The 19,968-nt window shown below is 42.7% G+C and overlaps 3 protein-coding genes across 18 annotated transcripts in view; 1 reads left to right on the top strand and 2 right to left on the bottom strand.

The window, feature by feature from the left end:
• The window catches only part of MBTD1 (mbt domain containing 1), a 35,596-nt gene extending 27,802 nt beyond the window's left edge, over positions 1 to 7,794 (top strand). For 14 of the 15 annotated variants that reach the window (XM_041486640.1, XM_041486637.1, XM_041486649.1 and 11 more), the window contains one exon: positions 3,937 to 7,794. In XM_041486640.1, coding sequence (XP_041342574.1) covers positions 3,937 to 4,055 — 119 coding nt within the window. In that variant the 3' untranslated portion in view covers positions 4,056 to 7,794. The remainder of the gene's footprint in view (positions 1 to 3,936) is intronic. The other variant, XR_005956795.1, reaches the window with a different exon arrangement.
• Positions 7,795 to 8,223: 429 nt separating this feature from the next.
• On the bottom strand, positions 8,224 to 10,944 carry LOC121363814 (nucleoside diphosphate kinase; the record flags this gene model as incomplete). Its single annotated transcript, XM_041486500.1, has 5 exons — positions 8,224 to 8,458; positions 8,896 to 9,008; positions 9,702 to 9,803; positions 10,324 to 10,456; positions 10,661 to 10,944. Coding segments are annotated over 5 exons (750 nt in total), but the record flags the coding sequence as incomplete, so codon positions are not given.
• Positions 10,945 to 11,820: 876 nt separating this feature from the next.
• On the bottom strand, positions 11,821 to 15,653 carry LOC121363890 (nucleoside diphosphate kinase-like). 2 transcript variants are annotated; one of them, XM_041486650.1, is made up of 5 exons: positions 15,558 to 15,653; positions 14,859 to 14,991; positions 14,228 to 14,329; positions 13,470 to 13,582; positions 11,821 to 13,136 (listed from the first exon to the last, which is right to left on the bottom strand). In XM_041486650.1, exons 2-5 carry the CDS (start codon positions 14,985 to 14,987, stop codon positions 13,019 to 13,021), a joined length of 462 nt encoding a protein of 153 aa, XP_041342584.1. In that variant the 5' UTR covers positions 14,988 to 14,991; positions 15,558 to 15,653; the 3' UTR covers positions 11,821 to 13,018. The 2 variants fall into 2 exon arrangements, with proteins under 2 accessions (XP_041342584.1, XP_041342585.1); XM_041486651.1 differs by lacking the exon at positions 13,470 to 13,582.
• Between the last annotated feature and the right edge of the window lie 4,315 nt (positions 15,654 to 19,968).

The raw sequence follows: 19,968 nt of genomic DNA, 5'->3' as shown, positions 1-19,968 counted from the left end.
GGTCATGGTATTAAGCAGTGCCCTTGAAGTCCTACCCATAGCCTGTAGAATTCAGGGACTACAGTGTGGCTGTTGAGAGCAATATTCCCAGTAATAACTAAATGGTGCCATTGTACAAGCCCTGGTTTTTGAGAATGGCTGAGTATCAATCAGAGCCATTTCTCAATGAACAGTCAGCATTGCCTGATGCAGTTTAAATTGAGCATTTATTTTAGTTTGACTTGTTTAGAGAGGAAGATACCTGTTGGAAAGAAACCTGTCTGTTTGTCCAGCCCACCCATGGCAGGTGAGGTGTGGAGGAGCTTCTCTGGGGATGATGAGTTGAGTCCTCCTCCATACCGAGCCCTTCCAGCACAGACAGCCCCTGAGGCCTTCCAGCCTCCCAGGGACAGCCAGGAGTTCAGTCCCAGCCTCCAAACAGGTAACTGGTCACAGCAGTGTTTCACTGCAGAGTGGGAGGTTCTGGTTCAGGGTGTCATGTGCTGACTCATCCAATCTTTCCTTCTTCCCTTTTTTTCCTTTGAATTTTAGTTGGTTTAAGTTTTTTCTGCTAGAGAGCGTTTCATTCTTGCTGGTGCACCGTGTCACTGAATTAATCATAGCAGAGGGTTGCAGCTGGTTTAGAATTTCAGAGGAAGAAAGTTGTGGCGTGGGTTACTGAGAATCCCAGAGAGGCTCTGTAGATCGTTAAGATACAAAAAATGCACCCTGTAAAACTGAATGGTAATGTGAATCTGGGAATATTGGATGTAAGTAGGTCATTACTGTGTATTATCCTTTGCAGAGAAAATAACTGTATGCTGTAAATGAAGACTTTTGTCTTTGTATCAGAAAAAGGCAGTTATCTGGGAAAATATCTTTGGAATATGTTATTTGAAATTGTGTGGATTACTAAGAAAATATATTTGAAGCAGTGTAATTGTGCATCTGTATGAGTGAGCAGAGAACTCTTAAAAATTAATTGGTAATATTGAAGTCGATTAAAATTTTGAACTTCATTAAGTATAGTTTACATAATGTAATCGATCTTCAATTATACAAATTCACTTCAAGGGTCTGGTAGTTTTTCTCTTCCCTTTTCCTGCTGTCTCTGGCAGTGTAATGCAGCAAATTGTTGCTAATAAATATATTGTAGCAATAGGAGCTGTCTGACAGACTGGATGATGTTCTCCCTGCAGGACAGTTGCCAGGTTGATAGATTTAGCTTCAGATTTGCTTGGTTACTCCCTTAAGCTTGCCTTAGTCTGCATAGGCTGCTCTGTCAGCACTCTCTACTGACTCTGGAATGCATCCAGAACAGTTTCTCTTGTCCGTGTGTTATCCATTAACAGACTGGGGAAAAAGGAACCCAAATGCCACCTTTAGACCCTGAGGAAAACCTGTACTCTCTTCTGCACACTTCTCAACACTTCTGAAGGAACCCTTTAGCTTCACTTCATGTTCCATGCCATGTTTAACAGAGCCTTTGGTGCCAAAGAGAAGCCTTGCTTATGGGAGAGTGTTCTGGAGCATCTATTTCTGCCCAGTTGTTCTTTTATGCCAAATCTATATCTGCATTGCATTTCTATAGTGCAAAGGCATACACAGTCTGAATTTCTGTATCAGTAGATCTCACAGTTCCTATTAAACACCTATTGATTTCTGATACTCAGTGATCAATTGAGGGGATGATTGTGATTAACTGAGGGGAACTTTTCAACACTGAGTTTTGGTAAGGCTGGGCAAAATTAATTTTGTTTGTGGTGTGGCTAGCCTTGTCATTGTCCAAGGATATATATATATTGATAAATAGATAGATATATCAACCAGCAAGACCATACCTTTTCAGTCTCTTGGAAGGAGGCATCACCTTGATACCATCAAATCAATTTAGAGCACATTTGAGACTGGCCAGAACTCATTAATTATGTGCATATTCCTCAGCATCATTCATTGCCTGATATTGCAGTAGCTGGAGGACTTATTCAGGCACAGTGCAGGGGATGTTTGCCTGGCTTTGAATGGAGTCAGTGGAAGGTTAGTAACAAAACAGCATCTATTCTGAAACTTCTTGTCCATGGAAGATCTCAGTAAGGGTTCAAACCCAATTCTTTCCCCTTTTGTATCATCATGAGCACAGGAGAAAGGTTCTGCTCTTCACCTTGGTTTGTATGAAGTGGTTTTGCTCTCTAGCAAATTCCCGGTGCCGCTTTAGGGTGCGTGAGTACATCTGAAGTGATCTCTTGAGCACTGAAATTCATCTGTTGGACTGCTTCATTTTTAAAAACGAACATACAGCCAGTCTTGCAGAAGAAGAGACTGTTCCCAGAGATTCACCCAACTGTGGAGCATATTGCTCTATTTGTGTTGGTTTTGGGAGGTTTCAATGTCATGGCATCAGAGAGTGTGTCTCTGTGTCCTGGCAAACCACTGAGACAATGTAAAAAGGAAGTACCTCACCCAATCTGCATTTCTTTTCCTTCAGTTGGATGACTTCAATTAGTTTTCCTTTTGCTTCTTTCAAGCAATTTGGTGTGTAGCTGTAACTAAGCTTTTCTAATGGAGGATTGTAGTTAACAGCTGTATAATAGGAACAAATGAAGTAAGATATCATTAAATATCTAAATGTTAGGACTTTGGTTCAAATGAGCCAGAGGCAATAGAAATCATGGCAATTACTGTTACTCCTGTACCTGCAGGAGTTTCCTGCTCAGGGGAGAGAAGGGAAACAACATGCACGGTGGGTTGGTTTGTATCCCTGACCTCTGTGTAGCCTTTGCTTAAGGCATTGCAGCATAGCCAAGTAGCCAGTTGTGTTTCTTATCATTTAGACAGCTCTTTGTTGCCCCCCAGAGATCAGGAATCTTGGTCAGAGTTGGGCATGATTCAGGGAAAAGTATTTGGGAGAAAAATAAGGAAGGGATGGTAGGTTCTGTAGGTGGGAGGAGGAATCTATTCAAGAAAGATGAGGAGAGCTTGCATTATGTTGCAGCAACTTTTGACATCTCCTACTACCTTAATTTGCAAATTTCATTTTTATTTAGCTCAACAGCTTGTTTCAACATAGAATATTTATAAAAGAATAATCAAATAGCTTATAAATTACTGCAGGGCTATCAGTAGCAGCAGGTTCTGGGTTGGGGTGCTTTCCTTTCACTGCATATTTCTGCATTTCAAGACATATTGACAAGGTGTATAAACTATATATTGAATAATTATAAACTTTGATACTTTTCTCATTCATTTGGTCATAGAGAATAATTCATTTTTGTACAATCAACCCTTTAATGTGGCTACTGCACCTTTAATGAATGTTTACATGTTTTGTTTTCAGTGTTCTTTTCATTGCGCTCATATTTTGATAATCATCTCTATTTGTTAGTGAGACTGGAAAAGTAATCATGACATTGCTATTCATAATATCTTTCTCTTAATCTCATTTCTATTTTAATTTTGACAAAAGAAGGGAAGATTAAAAGTACAAAAAAATTCTGCTTTAATGAAACTTACCTTCTGGAATCTTAAAATTTTATTGATGGATTGAGAAATTTTTGTTAATATGTCTTGTTGTCCCACATAGACTGTTTTCAATAACTGGGCTAAGTAATTTGAATTGTAGGTTAACTGTTGGCCATTTCCAATCTCATTTTTGCTTGCATAAGGACTAGACAGGAAGGAGAGTGGTTTAAAAGTTAAAGTGGTTTAAAATACTCAGTTCTTGTGAAAATCTGGTAGAGAATATATTATTGTAAGTAATTCGAAATCTGTTAATATTAGAGCATAATTTATGGTTGCATCTGCACTCACAAAGTGTCTGTTCTCTGTGGGATCCTGGGCATTAAAGCATCGCTAAAATGCGGCATATAAGAAAATGGGGAATCTGGGGTGCTCCCAATATCAATAATATCAAGTAAATTTAAGTCATATAGATGTTTAATGTGAATTTTTGATTTGTAGTGACTTCGTTACAGCTGAAGGAGGAGTTGCTGGATGGAGAGGAGTACAGCTTCCTGCAGGGAACGTCTGACCAGGAAAGCAACGGCTCCGCCAGCTACTACATCAAACAGGAACCCTGAGGCAGCTCCCAGGAGTGAGGGGCACAGCGCTGGTGACAGGAAAAGAACCTTTCACCAAGACTGACTGATTCTGTTCCCACTTGGATGGTGCAGTTCAGGTGACTGTGCCTGGGGTGCTTTGCTAAACGTAGCTGAATTAGACTCAGTTCAGAATTTTTTGGAAGGGCGGGGAAACTATTTTAGTGAAAAAGATTTTTCAATTTATTAAAAACAAAAACAAAGGACACTTTTGTGTTGTATTTGAAGCTTTTGAAAGAATTTTGTAATATTTTCAAGTTCAGATTTATTGTGCATTGTTAACAAGAACTGAAATTCTAATTTTTTTGTAAGATTAAAGTTTATTTAGCATGATTGTGGGAAGCAGTTGGAGGAAGATATAGTTGCAAATACAAATGAACTGTCATAACAAATGAACCTTTTTGGTACAAGTTGGGAGACTGTTAGCCTCTTGTGAACTGCACTGGTCACGCCTCTGTTTTTTTAATTGTGAAAATAAGGCTTTAAAGCCCTGGTTTAAAGGCATAAATTCTATACGGAAGACAGTCCTGTAAAGCTCTACTCAGTGAGTAGCCCCAAGTGCAACGGAGCCATCGCCTGAGGAAGATTTTACCTTTTCAAGGTGTTTTTATTTAGTTTAAAATACCCTTTTTTATATAAGGTTTTTGGTTTTTTAGCATTCTTTAGGGTCTGATTCAGTGCCCATTAATATCAGTAGCCTTGTCTCCGCCGACCGCAGTGGGCATTGGATTGGATCTATAAAGCTCTTGTCTGTATATGAATGTCTGTAGTCTTGGAATGCTTCAGCAAATGTTTACAGAGCCCTATGCCAAACTGGAACTTCAGAAAATTCTGTAATTGGAAGATTAGTTGTAGCTCTGAATTTTGACTGAAGAAGCAGCTTAGATGGACAGTCACTAAGGATTCCCTTGGTAGTGGGAAGGAACTTGTGAGTATTCTTGTGATTTTTTTTTCCCCATTCAGAAAGCCCTAAATGTTTCTTTACTATCTTAAATATTTATCTGTGATCATTCAGATAATGTGCCACGTGGTTTCAGGTGACCTGAAAGGAGCCCTACATTGTGGATTAAAAATTAGTTCAGTCCTGCATAGCCTGCAATATTCGTGTCTTGCTGCAATAGTGTAACACAGGAGTTGAGAACAGTATCAAAATCACATGGTTTTAGTCTATAATTGATCAACTGGATTTGCCTATTGCCTGGAATTCTTGTCTCCTGTCAAGCATCCCATTGGCCCCAACTGGTCAACTTCCAGGTTTTTGCAAGGGAAAAATCACATAAAAGGGTGAAAATGATGACCATTTAAACACAAAGTATTTTTGCAGGATCTCTTAATAATTTGGATTTTATCTTTCCATATTTTTAACTTTTGTACATTTTTGTAAATGGAGTTGATGAGTGAGGTGGTTGATCAGCCCTGCGGAGCTGTGACTGGAAGAATGTGCATCAAGAGCTTTAGCTTTTACCAGTAAGGTTCATTAACTAAACTCTCAGGAATTATAAGTTCTGTAAGTGCTTCTGGGTCTTCACAGGTCCCCTTCAGAGCAGTACAGATATCATCTGACTCTTGACCAGAAATTAAGGCTTAAAAAAAATTGATCAAGAATTATTAACATCTGTATCCTACAGCCTAGGAAATGTTTTAAGGATATCGACCCACAGAGCCCTGGGATACCATTTTTTGTATATTGTTGTTTGAGCTTAAAAAAAAAAAAGTGCATAGAAAGTTGAAAACCAGCAATTTGATTATTTTCTAACGTATTGCTCCAACTTTGGGTACATAGTATTGGTGATATACACAGGTTTACCTCATTCTATGCAAGAGGGGTTAATTATGTAAAGTTTTGTATTTACTACAGGAGGTAAAACATGCTGTATAGTGTAGGAATTTCTGGAATTCTTTCCTCCCTTACTGGTAAAATTTCTTAAATTATGACCTGTTTTTAACAACAGCTTCTTCTATTGACAGAATCTGTTAATCTGATCACAAGAATCTATAACTTCCGGTGGTAAAGACATTTTAGCTCCCTAAAATAGCCATAAAAAGGACTTTTTTGGACCTGCTGGACTTCAAATAGCGTATCTCAGATTCTGACCCACCCATGATGTTTATTTTGATGTTCAGCCTAGATTGGAGAACTAGGATTAGAGACCATTGTAGTGACAGTTTGAGCCTTGCTTGTTTTCCTGTGTTCTCAATTTAATCTGCTGTAAAATCCAGCTCTGCAAGCATTGATTTCATTTGGTAAGTATAGCACTATTGATTTTTTTTCTTTTTTTTTAATGCAACAACTTGCAGGTTGTCCCATCAGCTGGAACAAGGTTCTCACAGTCTTGCTTTCTTCTCTCATCAACAGCTTCTGACTTCAGTAGAAAAACTGTTGCATTAATTAGCGTGTCATAATGTAGAGAGTTGGGCTAGTTAATGAATGAGGTGCATTGCCCCGGCTCATCCCTGATTTCAGAGTCGATCTTCAAATGTCAAGAGGGAAAAATAGTCCTTAACACACTTCCTGTGTTGGGAGAAATACAAGAATCTGTTCTAAAGTCTGTCAGTCTTTATAATATTCTGTTCTTCATCAAACACTAAAGTCTGTGAGGTGATGTATGTTCTCAGGTACCCGTGTGACTTCAGCAGTTGGTGAAACGCCTTTTGTGTCTCTGGGTTCATAATATGCCTCAGTTGTGTGATTGTCAAGTACTTTGAGTCTGTGCTAAGCAAACCACGGAAGGAGCTGCTGGAAGTCACTGGCTGAGGAGCAGCTCAGGGAAAACCTGAGCAAGGTGCTACCAGGGATGTGATTCCCAGAGAACCTGAGGGGTGTCCCTGTGGCAGCTCTCTGGCTTTGCAAAGCATTCCCGTGGCTCTGGGATGTTTCTCATGGCTTTCAAGCTGTGGTACCTGCCTGAGGGAGCAGCAAATGTTGGACACCTAGAACCTCCAGTGGGGTCGGACTAATTCTGGCATTTGGCACAGCAGGTTTTTCTGGCCATGAGGCAGCCCAAGCCCTGTCCCTGACTTGGCTGCTGTCCTTGTTCCAGATCTCTCTGCTGATCTTTGATTATTACATTATTTTCAGTAGAACTCTCTAACCTGTTCCTTGCTGCATCTGAGGAAAGCTACAGCAGTTACTGATTCCTTGTTCTACGGATACTAACACGGGTTTCAGTGTTTGTTTTGAGTTTTTTATTGTTGTTTTCTGTGATGTGAATACCCTCCCTTGATCTTTGTACAATGGTGCTAATACATTTGGTAACAATCCTTTATTGGGAAGGGATTTTAAAAAACTGTGATTTCAGCTGAATTTTTCTTCCTTTTGATTTTTTTTCATATTTAAAATGAAAAGCCACAGCCATTTATACAAAAAAGGCATCAGCTTTGGCCCCTGGGAAAATGTTGGGGCAGGAATCAAGAATAAACAAATGGGTTTTTACACCATTTCTGTATGTATTTGATATATAGATCAATATCTGTACAAATTTAATCTTTTCTTTTCTTGGTAATTTGTGTGGTCAGTGAGGGAGTATTTAAAGCTTTCTCATGCAATGTACATAACTCGGTGAAAAAATGCTTTTGGAAAAATTAATGTTTCTTTCATTTTTACAAGACTGCAGATTTTCAGCATGGATGTGAAAAGCATTAAAATCATAACTTTGTGTACAAGATGAAAATAATTCACTAAATTTGCCTTTTTTACACAAAATAAAAATGATAAAAAGTCTTTTTCTGAATGGTGATTTTTCTGCTTAAAACACTCTTAACCTTATTAAAAATACCCACAATCTGTAAGAACATGAGTATTTTAAGTATGTTGGTGTGATGACAAATCGTGTGGGGCCCTGAGCACAAGGTAAGGGGTTGGATAAGAGGAGGTGAATTCAATAAGTATCTCAGAGAGCAAGCTTTGCACTCAGTCTCATTTCATTTAGTATTAATATTTGTGTAAGGAGGAAAATTTTGTGGTATCCCTTTTTTCCCTAGCTGTGTTGGAAATAGCTCCAGCCTCCCTTCAGCTCTCCCTCTGCAAATTTGCTGCTGCTTGAGTCCAACAGCTGTGCCAGGGTCACAAGTCAGTGGCTCCTGAATGATTAAAATGACTTTTATGAGTGTTTGAACAAGGGTCTGTTCTAAGTGAATGCACCACAAGGAATTAGTTCACACCCATTTATTTGACAGTCACTTTCAGCACTAAGATAACTGGTTGTTCCCAGGGCAGCAGCTGGAATGAGATGAGGTGTTGGAAGGCACAAATCCCTGTGAGAACCCATCACTCATAGATCCAGTCATGTGCACAGGGCTTGAAGTCGATGAGCTCTGCAGGTTTGAACCACAGGTTGATCTCCTTCTGTGCACTCTCCACAGAGTCGCTGCCATGGATGATGTTCCTGTAGAAGGAGACAAACATTGATCCCTATAAAAATATGCCTCCAGCAGCCTTGTTCAGTTTGCAAAAACGTGGATGAAGCATCTAGAGTGGGGAGACTAATTGCTGTTATTTCAGGTAGAGTGTTCCAACACCCCCACCCCTCCAAGAGCTAATTATGCCTATCAGGGTCACTCTAGAGCTACTGTTCTGCAACAGCCCCTGCCTGAGCTTACATGCTGCTTTGGGGAGGAGCTGGACTGCAAACAAAGTCAGCTTTGTATCACTGTCCTAAGTAACAGCTATGCGATGTGACCTGCAAATGAAACACCATCAGACTAAGGTCTCGACCAACAATTTTGGCTTTCCAGAATAAAAGACTGCCAACAGTTTTTGTTGGCAGGTAAACAGTGAGTAGGAGTTGAGATTTTAGTATCAATTAACAGACTGAGTACAAACCTTCCCACTTGAATGCAGAAATCACCACGGATGGTGCCAGGCTTGGAGTCTGCAGGGTTGGTTTCCCCCAACATTACTCTCCCAGTTTTAACCACATTGAGTCCTTCCCATACCTTAAGATTAAAAAACATAAAAATTCTGTTAAGCCATGCTTATGCAAAATACTGACAATTCAGCTTTGCTCTACCATACTTTGCAAAGAAACAAAGGCTCTACCATTAAAGGTATTAACCTTGCCGAATTCTCTCTTAGGCTTGTAAAGGTGACAAGGGAAAAAAACATGAACTGGAAGTAATTGTAAAAAGGACTATCAACATTGTTACTGCAGTGAAGGAGATACTTTACCAAGCCTCAGTTAATGTTCAAAGCCAACTCCCAACCCTTTGTGTTGTGGTGGAACAGGGACACCCTGCTGAATGTTCTCTCCTAGTTCATTATCACACCAGGAGATGCTACTAGAGCAAGTACCTTGTTTTGGGGGACTGTAAAAATGAATGACACAGAAGTTGGGTTTTTGTGCCAGAGAGCCTGACCTTTTTTTGCCCAAAACAGATTTTTTGGTGCAGAAGATTTGCTTTCAGGAATTTTGCTTTATACATTTATATATTAGGCATTTTAATACCCATTTTATATGTGCACTTATTATATAGTAATTTCACTGTCTTAAGTTTTTCTTTTGCCAATATCAGAACAAGGTAGTTTGAAAAAATGTTTCTGCAGCACTATCTCTATATATTTTTAATAATTTATACAGCAAGAAAAATATATTCAAGAAAGTAAGCTTAAACTAAAATGAAGTCACTTACCATGGCAACAACAGGTCCAGAGTTCATGTATTTAACCAAACCAGGGAAGAAGGGGCGGTCTTTCAGGTCAATGTAATGTTGTTTGAGAAGGTCTTCAGAGGCCTTTAAAAGGACAGATGTAACTTTAAATATCATTTTCTGAATGTCATTGAACAAAAGGTGTTACAGGTATAAGACTATAGCGTTAGTGATTAGATTCACAATTAATGTTAGCAAAAATGCTGCAGTGCTATTGTGTGTATCAGTGGGAGCTCCTGCTGTAATATTAAAGCAGTTCTTTGTGGCTGTGCTGGGAATTGTCAATATGATTTCTTTGCACAGCAGTGAGCCTCTGCGATAAGCAGAGTACGGGGAATATGGGACCTCGGCCAACACAACCTTTCAGCCCAGGCCATTCCAGCTCTCAATCGGGCTGCATTAAACCTCTGAAGCAAAATTCGCTGGTTTTGGAAAGGGTGGGAGCCGCGTGCCGGGCAGGAAGAAGGGCCTGACGCGCCCCAGCACATCCGCCATCCGATCGCAGCTCCAGCGCAGGAGGAGCCGCAGGGGAGATTCTCGCTGTGGGTGCGGTGAGCCCTTCCCGGCCAGGGACGGGACCGGGGGTCAAGGCGCGGGCACTCACGTGTACGAACTTCATGGCCACGAGCCGGAACCCTTTCTGCTCGAAGCGCTTGATGATCTCCCCGACCAGCCCGCGCTGCACGCCGTCGGGCTTGATGGCGATGAAGGTGCGCTCTCCGTTCCCCGCCATGGCGCTGCGGGCGGGAGCGCGGCGTGAGGGGACGCGCGGCCTCAAGGTCGGCGACGGCCATGGCGGTACCGCCCTGCCACGCGGCACGGCCACGGAACGTCCCCCCGGCCGCACCGAGCCCGGCGCGGCCCCGCCGAACCCCGCCGCGCCCCTCCGCCCGCACCCCCCATGCCCCCGGAGCGCGGGGCCCGACCCGGCCCGGCCTCACCTATCCGGAGCTGCCGCCGCCGCTACCCTCCGCACCGCTGCCGCCGGAGAAAGAGGCGCAGGAGGAGGCGTGCACGCCGCGGATCCCCCGCCCCGCGCGGAGGAGGAGCCGCCGAGCCGGCGGCGCTTGGGGGGCGGGATCGCCAGCACCAAGCGGAACCGGGCCGGGCTGAGGTGAGGTGGGACCGGGCCGGAGAGCGGCCGCTTCCGGGCCGGGGGCCGAGGAGCTGGCGGCTCTTGGCCGGGCCTGGCCGCACCTGTCGCCTCCGCCGCCTCCGGGGTTATTTACAGACACAGCAACTGCGGCTTAAGCCTTTAAGGCACTGAAGTGACGGCGGATGTTTGACGCAACTAAATATTTTTTTACTGATTTTTTGCTGGGTTGGCTGCTTTCAGGTATCCCCGCGGCCTGAGGGTTGGTCCTGCCAACCAGGCTGCGCTGCACAGCACGGCTACAGCTCTTGGAAAGCTTATTTATCACAGAAAAGTGATGTGGAACCCGTAACACAGGTTACGGGATCCACAGTCAAATTATTGATAATTTTATTGGGAAGATGAAGCCGCCAAGTGTCAAAACCTCGCAGTTGCTGAACCTGTGCCACAACATGAAGCAGGGGGAGTGTGTTGTTACTTTTTATGATATTTACTACTTGGCCCTTTCCTAGATGATAGAGCACCTTTGCCTGAGCAAGTTATAATCGCGTACCATCACTGCAGCTGGGATATCAATGAAATTACCTCTGCAGTCCTTGCACTGTCAGCTGGTGTCTTCACAGGGTCAGTCAGTGGTTTCACACTGGACCTGCTCAGGCACCTCAGCCATGCAGGATTGCTGGCCTCCTCTTCCCAGTCACACCACGTTAGAAACACTAATCAGCAGCTTCCTGACAGCCCAAACACCTCCAGATAAACCATACTTCTCTATTTTGTAGAATTGAGACATCTCAAGTAACCTTTCAAGCAAAAGATTAAACTGGAGACTGCTCATCTCATGCTCAAGTTTGTCACATATTCCCTTTCCTCCAACTTCTTTTAACCTAATGATTTATCTTCTATAACACTGAATATTTTCAGAAGAGAGGCTCACAGCCTCATCTACAGCTTCATAGTTAGAGAATATGTTCCACCTCCTTACAGTCATTAATTAAATATAAGACAAAATATTTAAAATTTCATTTTATTTCACTTAAGAGACAGCAAATATTGGGGGTTTTTGTGCCATCTCTTTTTAGCAGCTCGATATCACCATAAGGTAACATAAGCCTTCAACATTCACTGCATAGTTCAGTATTCAGATACAAGAACTCACTGTGGGGGGAAAAAATCACTGGGCTTGAGCAACTGATTCCATGAAACTCTTGCTCTTAGTGAATAAAATGTTGCAGGGAAATAAATACATAATATCAATCCCAACTTCCTCATCCAGTACAACTTTTCCTGTTGAAACTGAAACACCTTCTGCATTATTATGACTCTTTACGTCATTAAAAAAGTACAAAATGACAGTGATAAAGTTGCTTCTAAAACAACTTATCCAAGGACCATTTGCTTTGTAGTTCCAGCTACTGAGGAAACTACACTGATGAGTACAGCTAAATAAGCAGCTGTTCAGATGTCAAAGCAAACACCACTTACTGCTCTGTGCAATGTCAGAGAGCTGCTGCACTGAAGTGGCTAAAGGTAGAATCTCCCTCATCCATCCTCACATTAATCTTCTTTTCACATAAAAGGACATTTCATCAAGCCAGGCTGGTTAATCGGTCCTTAAAATACTACATAAATCCCATGTGGAAGGAAAAAAGAGCGAGTTGGAACAGTGTCAGTGTGGAAGTCAGTTGTCATTTAAGCTCTTTATGGGCACAGCATGTTCTGGGGAGAGAAATGGGCTTTTTTTCTGCAGCCATTTTAGGAATGGGGAAACATTTAATATTAAGTAAATCCTCAACATTTGGGCATATTATCAATGCATTTACACACCATCAGTAGTACTCTAATGTTTTAGCAAAGTTAACCTCTGACTCTGAGCCATTTGCATATTTATTTACCAAATAAATTTTTACCCATTTTTTAATATTTACCAAAATACCCTCTATGACTATAAAATGCTTCAGAAAAATATATGTTATCTATTCTGTCTTTTCATCTCATATCTCTCAATCCCAGAAGCAGCTTTTAAAATGTGCAATTCCATCTATAACTTGACAACTTTTAAATCAAAGGAGCAGCAAGCACTGACTCTAACATCCACAACAGAGCAATTTCACTGTTTTCTGAGGTTTCTACCAGGGAATTCTTTGGAATAGCTAGAGGCTGGCAGCTGCTCATGGACATGGGAATATCAGAAGATCCAGGCTGGGTGTTAATCATAGATCCACTCATGAGCACAGCTTCTGTAATCAACCAGTTCTTCAGGAGTGAACCATAAATTGATCTCTGTCTCAGCACTTTCCACAGAATCACTGCCATGAATGATGTTCCTAGGAAAAGAACAGGTGAATAAAAGAGAAAAGGAATTCTTAAAGTAAAGTAAGTTTCTTGTTTTGAAGTGATTCCCACTATGGACAGAAGCTTTAAGTAACAGTAAAGTAGGAAAAGACACAGCATAGGCAGAGCCAGCTTTGCTCCTCATTTTTGTCAATGGGGACAACCATGACTTGATCCCTATCCTTACACACTATTATGTCATGGGCACAGGGAATGGCAGCTCCATGTGTAAAACAGAGAAGGATGGAGCACAGTTCCTGAAGATATCATGACATAACACTTGGCATTTAGTGCTTTTGGATGATATCAAATGTTTTAAAATTTACTTTCCAACTTGGACACAGAAGTCCCCACGAATAGTGCCGGGCTTGGAATCGAACGGATTGGTTTCCCCCAGCATCATTCTTCCAGTCTTAATCACATTAAGACCTTCCCACACCTTAAAGAAAAAAAAAAATTCCATTCAGATTATTAAGTTTTAGCAGCAGATAAATTATATCATCCACGAGGACACAGGGCTGTCCATCATGGTACAAATCACCAGTCACAGTGAGACAAATTTATCTCCAATTCTTCTGTCAGATTTTTGAAGCACCTGCTCGCATGGTCCCCTTCTGTACAATCCCTCTCTTCACCCAGGGTGGGGAGAGAACAATTTTCCATCTCAGTATGTCAAACAGTCTCACAGAGTTGTTTGCTCATGGGAGAGCTAGGCCTCAACTATTTTACAAATACAATATCAAGGAGAAAAAGAGAACTAAAGTCAAAATGTTCCACCATCCTTTTTCAGCTTGCTTACTACGTGGTATTTCAGACTGGGGCTTTTGTGCAGATTTACTGTTTCTCAAGGTCCTGGTTGTGGTTCCTTTTTGCCCCTACCCTCTTCCTCAAAAAACTGACTCAAAGGAGAGAAAGATTATGAGAAAAGATTAAAGAAAAGTAGTTAACAGCACATCTTCCTAATCACAGTATTTGAATCCAGATTTTAAAATCCTTTTAACAATAAACTGGAAATCAACAGGTGACACAATCTCATTGCAGGGAAGACAGTCAAGCAGTGTGGTTTTCCTGGCCAGGAACTCACCATGGCTACGACAGGTCCCGAGTGCATGTACTGCACCAGGCCCTCGTAGAATGGCCGGTCCTTGAGGTCAATGTAGTGTTCCCTCAGAAGGTCCTCAGAAGCCTGGGTTAAAAACCAGACAGACAGAGGAAAAAGCTTACAGTAAGAGCTTAAGAGCATAGTGAAATCACAGAGATAAACCACAGAGCACTGGTAATCCTGAAACTTGCACGCACTTTAAGATTCCGTATTTCTAGCACCTTCCTAGGAGTACTTTTGGTCGATATGAATTTGAACTGTTTGCTTTAACCACAGCTAAACTTAGAAAAGTTTTTGTTGTCAATACAGGCAGTTTATGTGACCTGGGATTTGTAAAAGATACTCAAAGATATTTATTTGCCATAGGAGCCACCTGAAAGAATATTCTCTTCAGACTAAGGGCATCAGGTTACTAAAATTAGTGTGCTTAACACGTCTAAAGCATTTAGCCAGAGCTGGGAATTGGAACTTTTCCAAAAACATCCCAAGTACGACTTCTCAAAATTTCAGTTTTAAATGTTACAGAGGCCACATTTGTTGTTATAGCATGCCGCTGTACTCGAAGGCTACAACTGATACAAAAAAGTAGACACAGCAATTGAGGAGAGCTTACATGTATTAATTTCATGGCTACCAGTTTGAATCCTTTCTTCTCAAAGCGTTTGATGATCTCCCCCACCAGCCCCCTCTGGACCCCGTCAGGCTTGATGGCAATGAAGGTGCGCTCCTCGATGGCAGCCATGATCCTGAGGAGGGAGGGAATAAAATTTGTTATTCCAGGACTGTGCGATCCCAGCCCATTCCAGCCCCGTCTGCTATAAGTGTAATTAGGTTTGCTGCATCTGAGGGTCAGTAATCCATGGTCTCCAATGTTTGGACAAACCAGTGACAGCACACAGGTTTTCCCAAATGCTGCAGGAGTGAGTTAGAAGCGGTGGAAGGGTGCCAAGTGTAGGAACAATCAGCGAATACTGAAATCAGAAAAACTCCGAATGGAAAGGAAGGTAATGATCACCACAGATCCATTTTCCAGTGCCGTGCAATAAATTAATAAATTAGCACACACACAGAGTTTTCACCTGGAAACCAGCAGGACCACAGGGGCTCTGAGCCCCGCGCTGGAGCACACCTGAGTGGGCAGGTGAGGGATGCAGGGGCTGCGGGGAGGCTCCGCGGGGGTTGCGGGGACCCTGCCCGGGAACAGGGGGACCCTTCCCGCTGTCCCACAACCCGGCTTCCCCGCTGGTGGCCTGGCGGCTGTGGCAAACCTTGAAGTCTTGTCCCCGCTGGTGGCCCGGTGGCTATGGCAAACCTTGAAGCCTTGTCCCCCGCTGGTGGCCCGGTGGCTCTGGTAATCCCTGAAGCCTTGTCCCCGCTGGTGGCCGGGTGGCCGTGGCAAACGGTGTCCGCCGCTGGTGGCCTCAGGGAGTGTCGGAGCCCGAGTACTCTGCCGCTCCCCGGGCGCCTCGCACAGCCCGTGTCCCCGCTGTTCCCCGGCGGCTCTGGCAGCCCGTGTCCTGCCCCGGTGGCTCCGTCCGGACGTGTCACCGCGGGTTCCCACCCGGATTAGCCGAGCTCCATCCCCCGCCCCCGCAGAGCGGCTGCCGTGGCGGCAGCGCGGCCTCCCGCCCGTACCGAGCGCCGTCACCGCCCCCAGCCCCATCCCGGGGGGATTCGGGATCCATCCCTGCCCCCGATCCCCCGCCCGCGTAACACCCAATGCCTCTTCCCTTAGAGCGGGGGTGCCGGGCTCAGCCCTTCCAGCATTTCAGTCTTGCCTGCTGCATCCCGGTTTTTATTTAACAAAAGGCACATAATTTAATATTTTTAATATTTTATGAAAATTATTTAAATAAAAATAATTTAAATTATTTAAATTATAATTATAATTACAATTATTAATTTAATTATTATTAAAATTATAATAACTTTAAATAATTTAAAGTTATTTAAATAAAAATCTCGTTGTCATACTATTCTGCTTATATTTCCTCTTTAAAGAAGGTAATTAATTTTGTTTGGGGTTTTTTTCTGGTTATATTATATTAGCTCTTTGAGTCAAAAGACCCTTCAACCATTTACCACTGAGCTGCTTTGCCTTGAGCATTTTATTGCCTTTAAGAGAATTGAGGATAAAGCATCTGGATGGAAATCCATGCTTGTCCTGTTTTTGCTTCCAAACTGAGATGAACTTCCTGGGCTCCACTTGGCTGTTCTTGAAAGCAAAACAATGAAGATTTTGCTTCCCTCTAGGCAGGACTTCACTGCTTGACAGGGAAAAGTTCAGCTTTTTGATAACATGGATTTCCTTACTTGGGATCCCTTCTCTTCACTACAGTCCATCACACATCCATGTGGTACTTTTAGCTCTGGTGGGAGTCTCCAGATCTGACCTAAGCATCTATTCAACCAGCCTGCTTTCTTGTATTCAGGGTCTTTTTCCATCACACTTTCCAAGAGCTCTGATTTAACAGATGATATTTAAAAAATCAGTGTCATAGCAAGTCCTCCTTGAGGTTATTTTGAAATTAGAGTTTCTGAGTAGTCTCCTGACAATGCCAATCCAATTTATTCTCTTGCTTTGATAAACATTTATTTAAGATGTTTCATACTACTTAAACAAACTCTAATGCTGTAATCTTCACAATGACAAAATAATACATAAAAATACAAGAAAGGTCTCTAGAAATGGAATATTTACAAAAATATCAAGTTTAAAGCAGCAATAGGACATCTATTTACAGTCTTGTTAAATCTACATCATTTAATGATTAAAGCTTAGGACTTGCCCTAAGGTGGGCAAGCATGACTTCCAGCTTTACCATAGGCCTGTTCTGTGATCTGTGCCAAGTCTTTTAACCTCATTAAATAAGGGTCAACTCTGCCACTTTTGAGACTAATCCATGATTAGCAGAGCAAATTGTTCCTGTATAAATGAGCTTTTGCTGGTTGCAAATTTTACCAAGATCACCTAAATACATTAGAAATTACATGTTTATCTAAAATGTAAAGAAGTAGAGAGTCTAGACAAATAATTTCCAAAAAATGGACTGATCATGGGAGAGAAGTAAACACCTTCAAAGTTCTCAGTGAGTGAACTAAGTGTAACTGTTGAGCTCAAACCATTTCCACATTACTTAAAACCAGCAGAGATTTTTAAAACAGGCCTGAGACAAGGACTGACTGTGAATGTCTCCAGACTTCAGGAGAATTTAACACAGCTCCAGCTTTGCTGGTTTGGCCCCAGCTTTACACTGGTCTCAGCTCACAGCCTCTGTCTGTGCCACCCAGAATATTTGGGGTTCTCATCCAAACTGCCATCAGGACAGAGATGCCACCTCTAAGTGGGCACAAAACCGAGGGGTGGATCAAGCCAAGGACAGCATCTCCCAGGTTATCAGTGATTGTGAGATGTGTGCTGTGATCAAACAGGCCAAGGGAATGAAGCCCCAGTGGTATGGTGGGCAGTGGTCCAAGTACAAGTACGGGGAGGCCTGGCAGGTTGACTGCATCACACTGCCCCAGGCACACCAAGGCAAGCAGTACGTGCTCACAATGCTAGAGGCCACGACTTCCATGAAAGAATGCAAAACATAGGTTATTTACAGAACTGTGTGTGAGAAAGTTTGTTGAAAGAATGTAAACATCAGAAGGCTTAACAAAGTCTTACAAAATCAGGGCGACATCCCCTCTCTCATTCAGTGACCACCATGCTCCAGGGATGGGACCCCAAATAAACCTTCATCTGATCAGCACCCTCAGAAGCCGTGTGCAGTCTCCTTGCCTGCCTGCTGCTGCCAGCCAACTCACAGCCCAGGCGGCCCTCTGGGGACACCCCCCAGAACAAACAACAACATACATACACATATACATATATATAGTAAAGAACTGTTATTCCTTTTCCCATATCTCTGCCTGAAAGCCCCTTAATTTGAAAGTTATAATAATTCAGAGGGAATGGGGTCACATTTTCCATTCCAAAGGAGGTTCCCGCCTTCCTTTGCGGACACCTGCCTTTCAAACTAGGGCAGTGTATAACTGCTAAAGAGGAACAGGAAAAAAAATTCCTTCATAGAGATAATTTCCAGTAATTTAAATGAAAATTCCACTTGCGAATATGTATGAGAGTACACATAATGTCTTTTAAAAAAATAATTTTTTAGCTGGAATGATGTAATTTTTTGGCAATAATTAAAAGTCAAACACCTTTTTTTTCCTTTTGCCATGTTTATAAATTGTATTTCAACTGCCTGTGCCCTGGCTGTGCAACTTTAAATATTAGCTTGGGAGGATGACGATGTCTAAACAGGACTCACAATAAATCCGATATACAGGGCTGGAGTCTTTTCTTCTTTGTCACTCCTGCGCAGACTCACTGGCTCGGAAAATGAGGAGCCAAGGCAGCACATGCATTTAAAGCACAGCTCCTGCCTTAGAACCAGTCCAAATGAGGAAAAAATTAAGTGCAAGGCTCTGCTGCTCTCCAGTGGAGCTGAATGCAGCCACCACAGTTAAAATTCCATCCTTTCTCAAGCTTTCTGCCTTTTTTAAAGCACATTTTCATTTCTTTGCTCCTGGACTGCTGCTGGGTTGCCGAGTTCCTCAGCTGTACACGTGACATTACCTAATGAAAAATACTGATTTCCCCAAGTTCAAGTTGTATGATAGAAGTTGCACCAAACGAGGTTTAGAGTGAATACCAGGAAAAATTTCTTCACTGAAAGCGCTGTCAAGCCCTGGCAGAGGCTGCCCAGGGCAATGATGGAGTTACCATCTCTTGAGGCATCTGAAAGATCTGCAGATGTGGCACTTGGGGACATGGTTTAGTGGTGTCCTTGGCAGTGCTGCATTAATGGATGGACTTGATGGTCTTAAAGGTTTTTCCCAACTTAAATAACCCCATGATAAAATGAGGGATGTGAAACAACTCAAAAAATTCTCAATCTCAATAGGTATTTTCAAGTTTACTGTAAATGTCTGTAACAGCTCCCATTGTTCCCATGACATGAACCAGAAGGGAACTCCTGTTCCAAATCTTAGGAAAATCAATCTCTCTCATCAAGTGCAAGATGCCTTCTAAGCTGTATTATTGTTAAGAAAACAGGATTTCTGATATTACCTGGAGACCTTATTAGAAAGGAAAGGCCTTTTTGCTGCCAGACACCAGCAAACATAGAGCTGCAGAGTCCCAAAATCCAGGAGCTAAGCTTCTAACTCCTTCAGTCATCCCTCAGTGAATCACTGGGTCTATTTATGCCTCCATGGGTGTGATAAACAAATACCCTGGGAGCTGTCAGACTGCACGGCCTCACATCTGCCATTCACAGAGGGAGCTGCCTACGGGACACCCCAACCCCACAATCCAACCGGAGCTCCCCACCCTGGTCCCTGGTAAGGGACTAAAGGGACCAAACCTTCTGCTGTCAGGGGCCCCCAGAGCCTCCACCAGTGGCACCAGGGCGTTGATATTCACTCTGGTGACCTGGGGTGTCCTGGCCTGTATCAGGAACAGCATGGCCAGCAGCACCAGGGAAGTGATTGTCCCTCTGTTCTTGGCACTGCTGTGTTCAGTTTTGGGCCACTCACTTTAAAAAGGATATTGAGGGGCTGGAGTGTGTCCAGAGAAGAGGAACAAGGCTTGTAAAGGGGCTAAAAAACATGTCTTATGAGGCTGGGTTTGTTTAGTCTCGAGGAGGCTCAGGGGTGACCTCACAGCTCTCTAA

The sequence above is a fragment of the Pyrgilauda ruficollis genome, unplaced genomic scaffold, assembly GCF_017590135.1.
Source record: "Pyrgilauda ruficollis isolate IOZ18807 unplaced genomic scaffold, ASM1759013v1 scaffold77, whole genome shotgun sequence".
Taxonomy (NCBI): Eukaryota; Metazoa; Chordata; class Aves; order Passeriformes; family Passeridae; genus Pyrgilauda; species Pyrgilauda ruficollis.
Note: the sequence above shows the minus strand (reverse complement) of the source record. Positions and strands in the feature narration are given on the sequence as shown.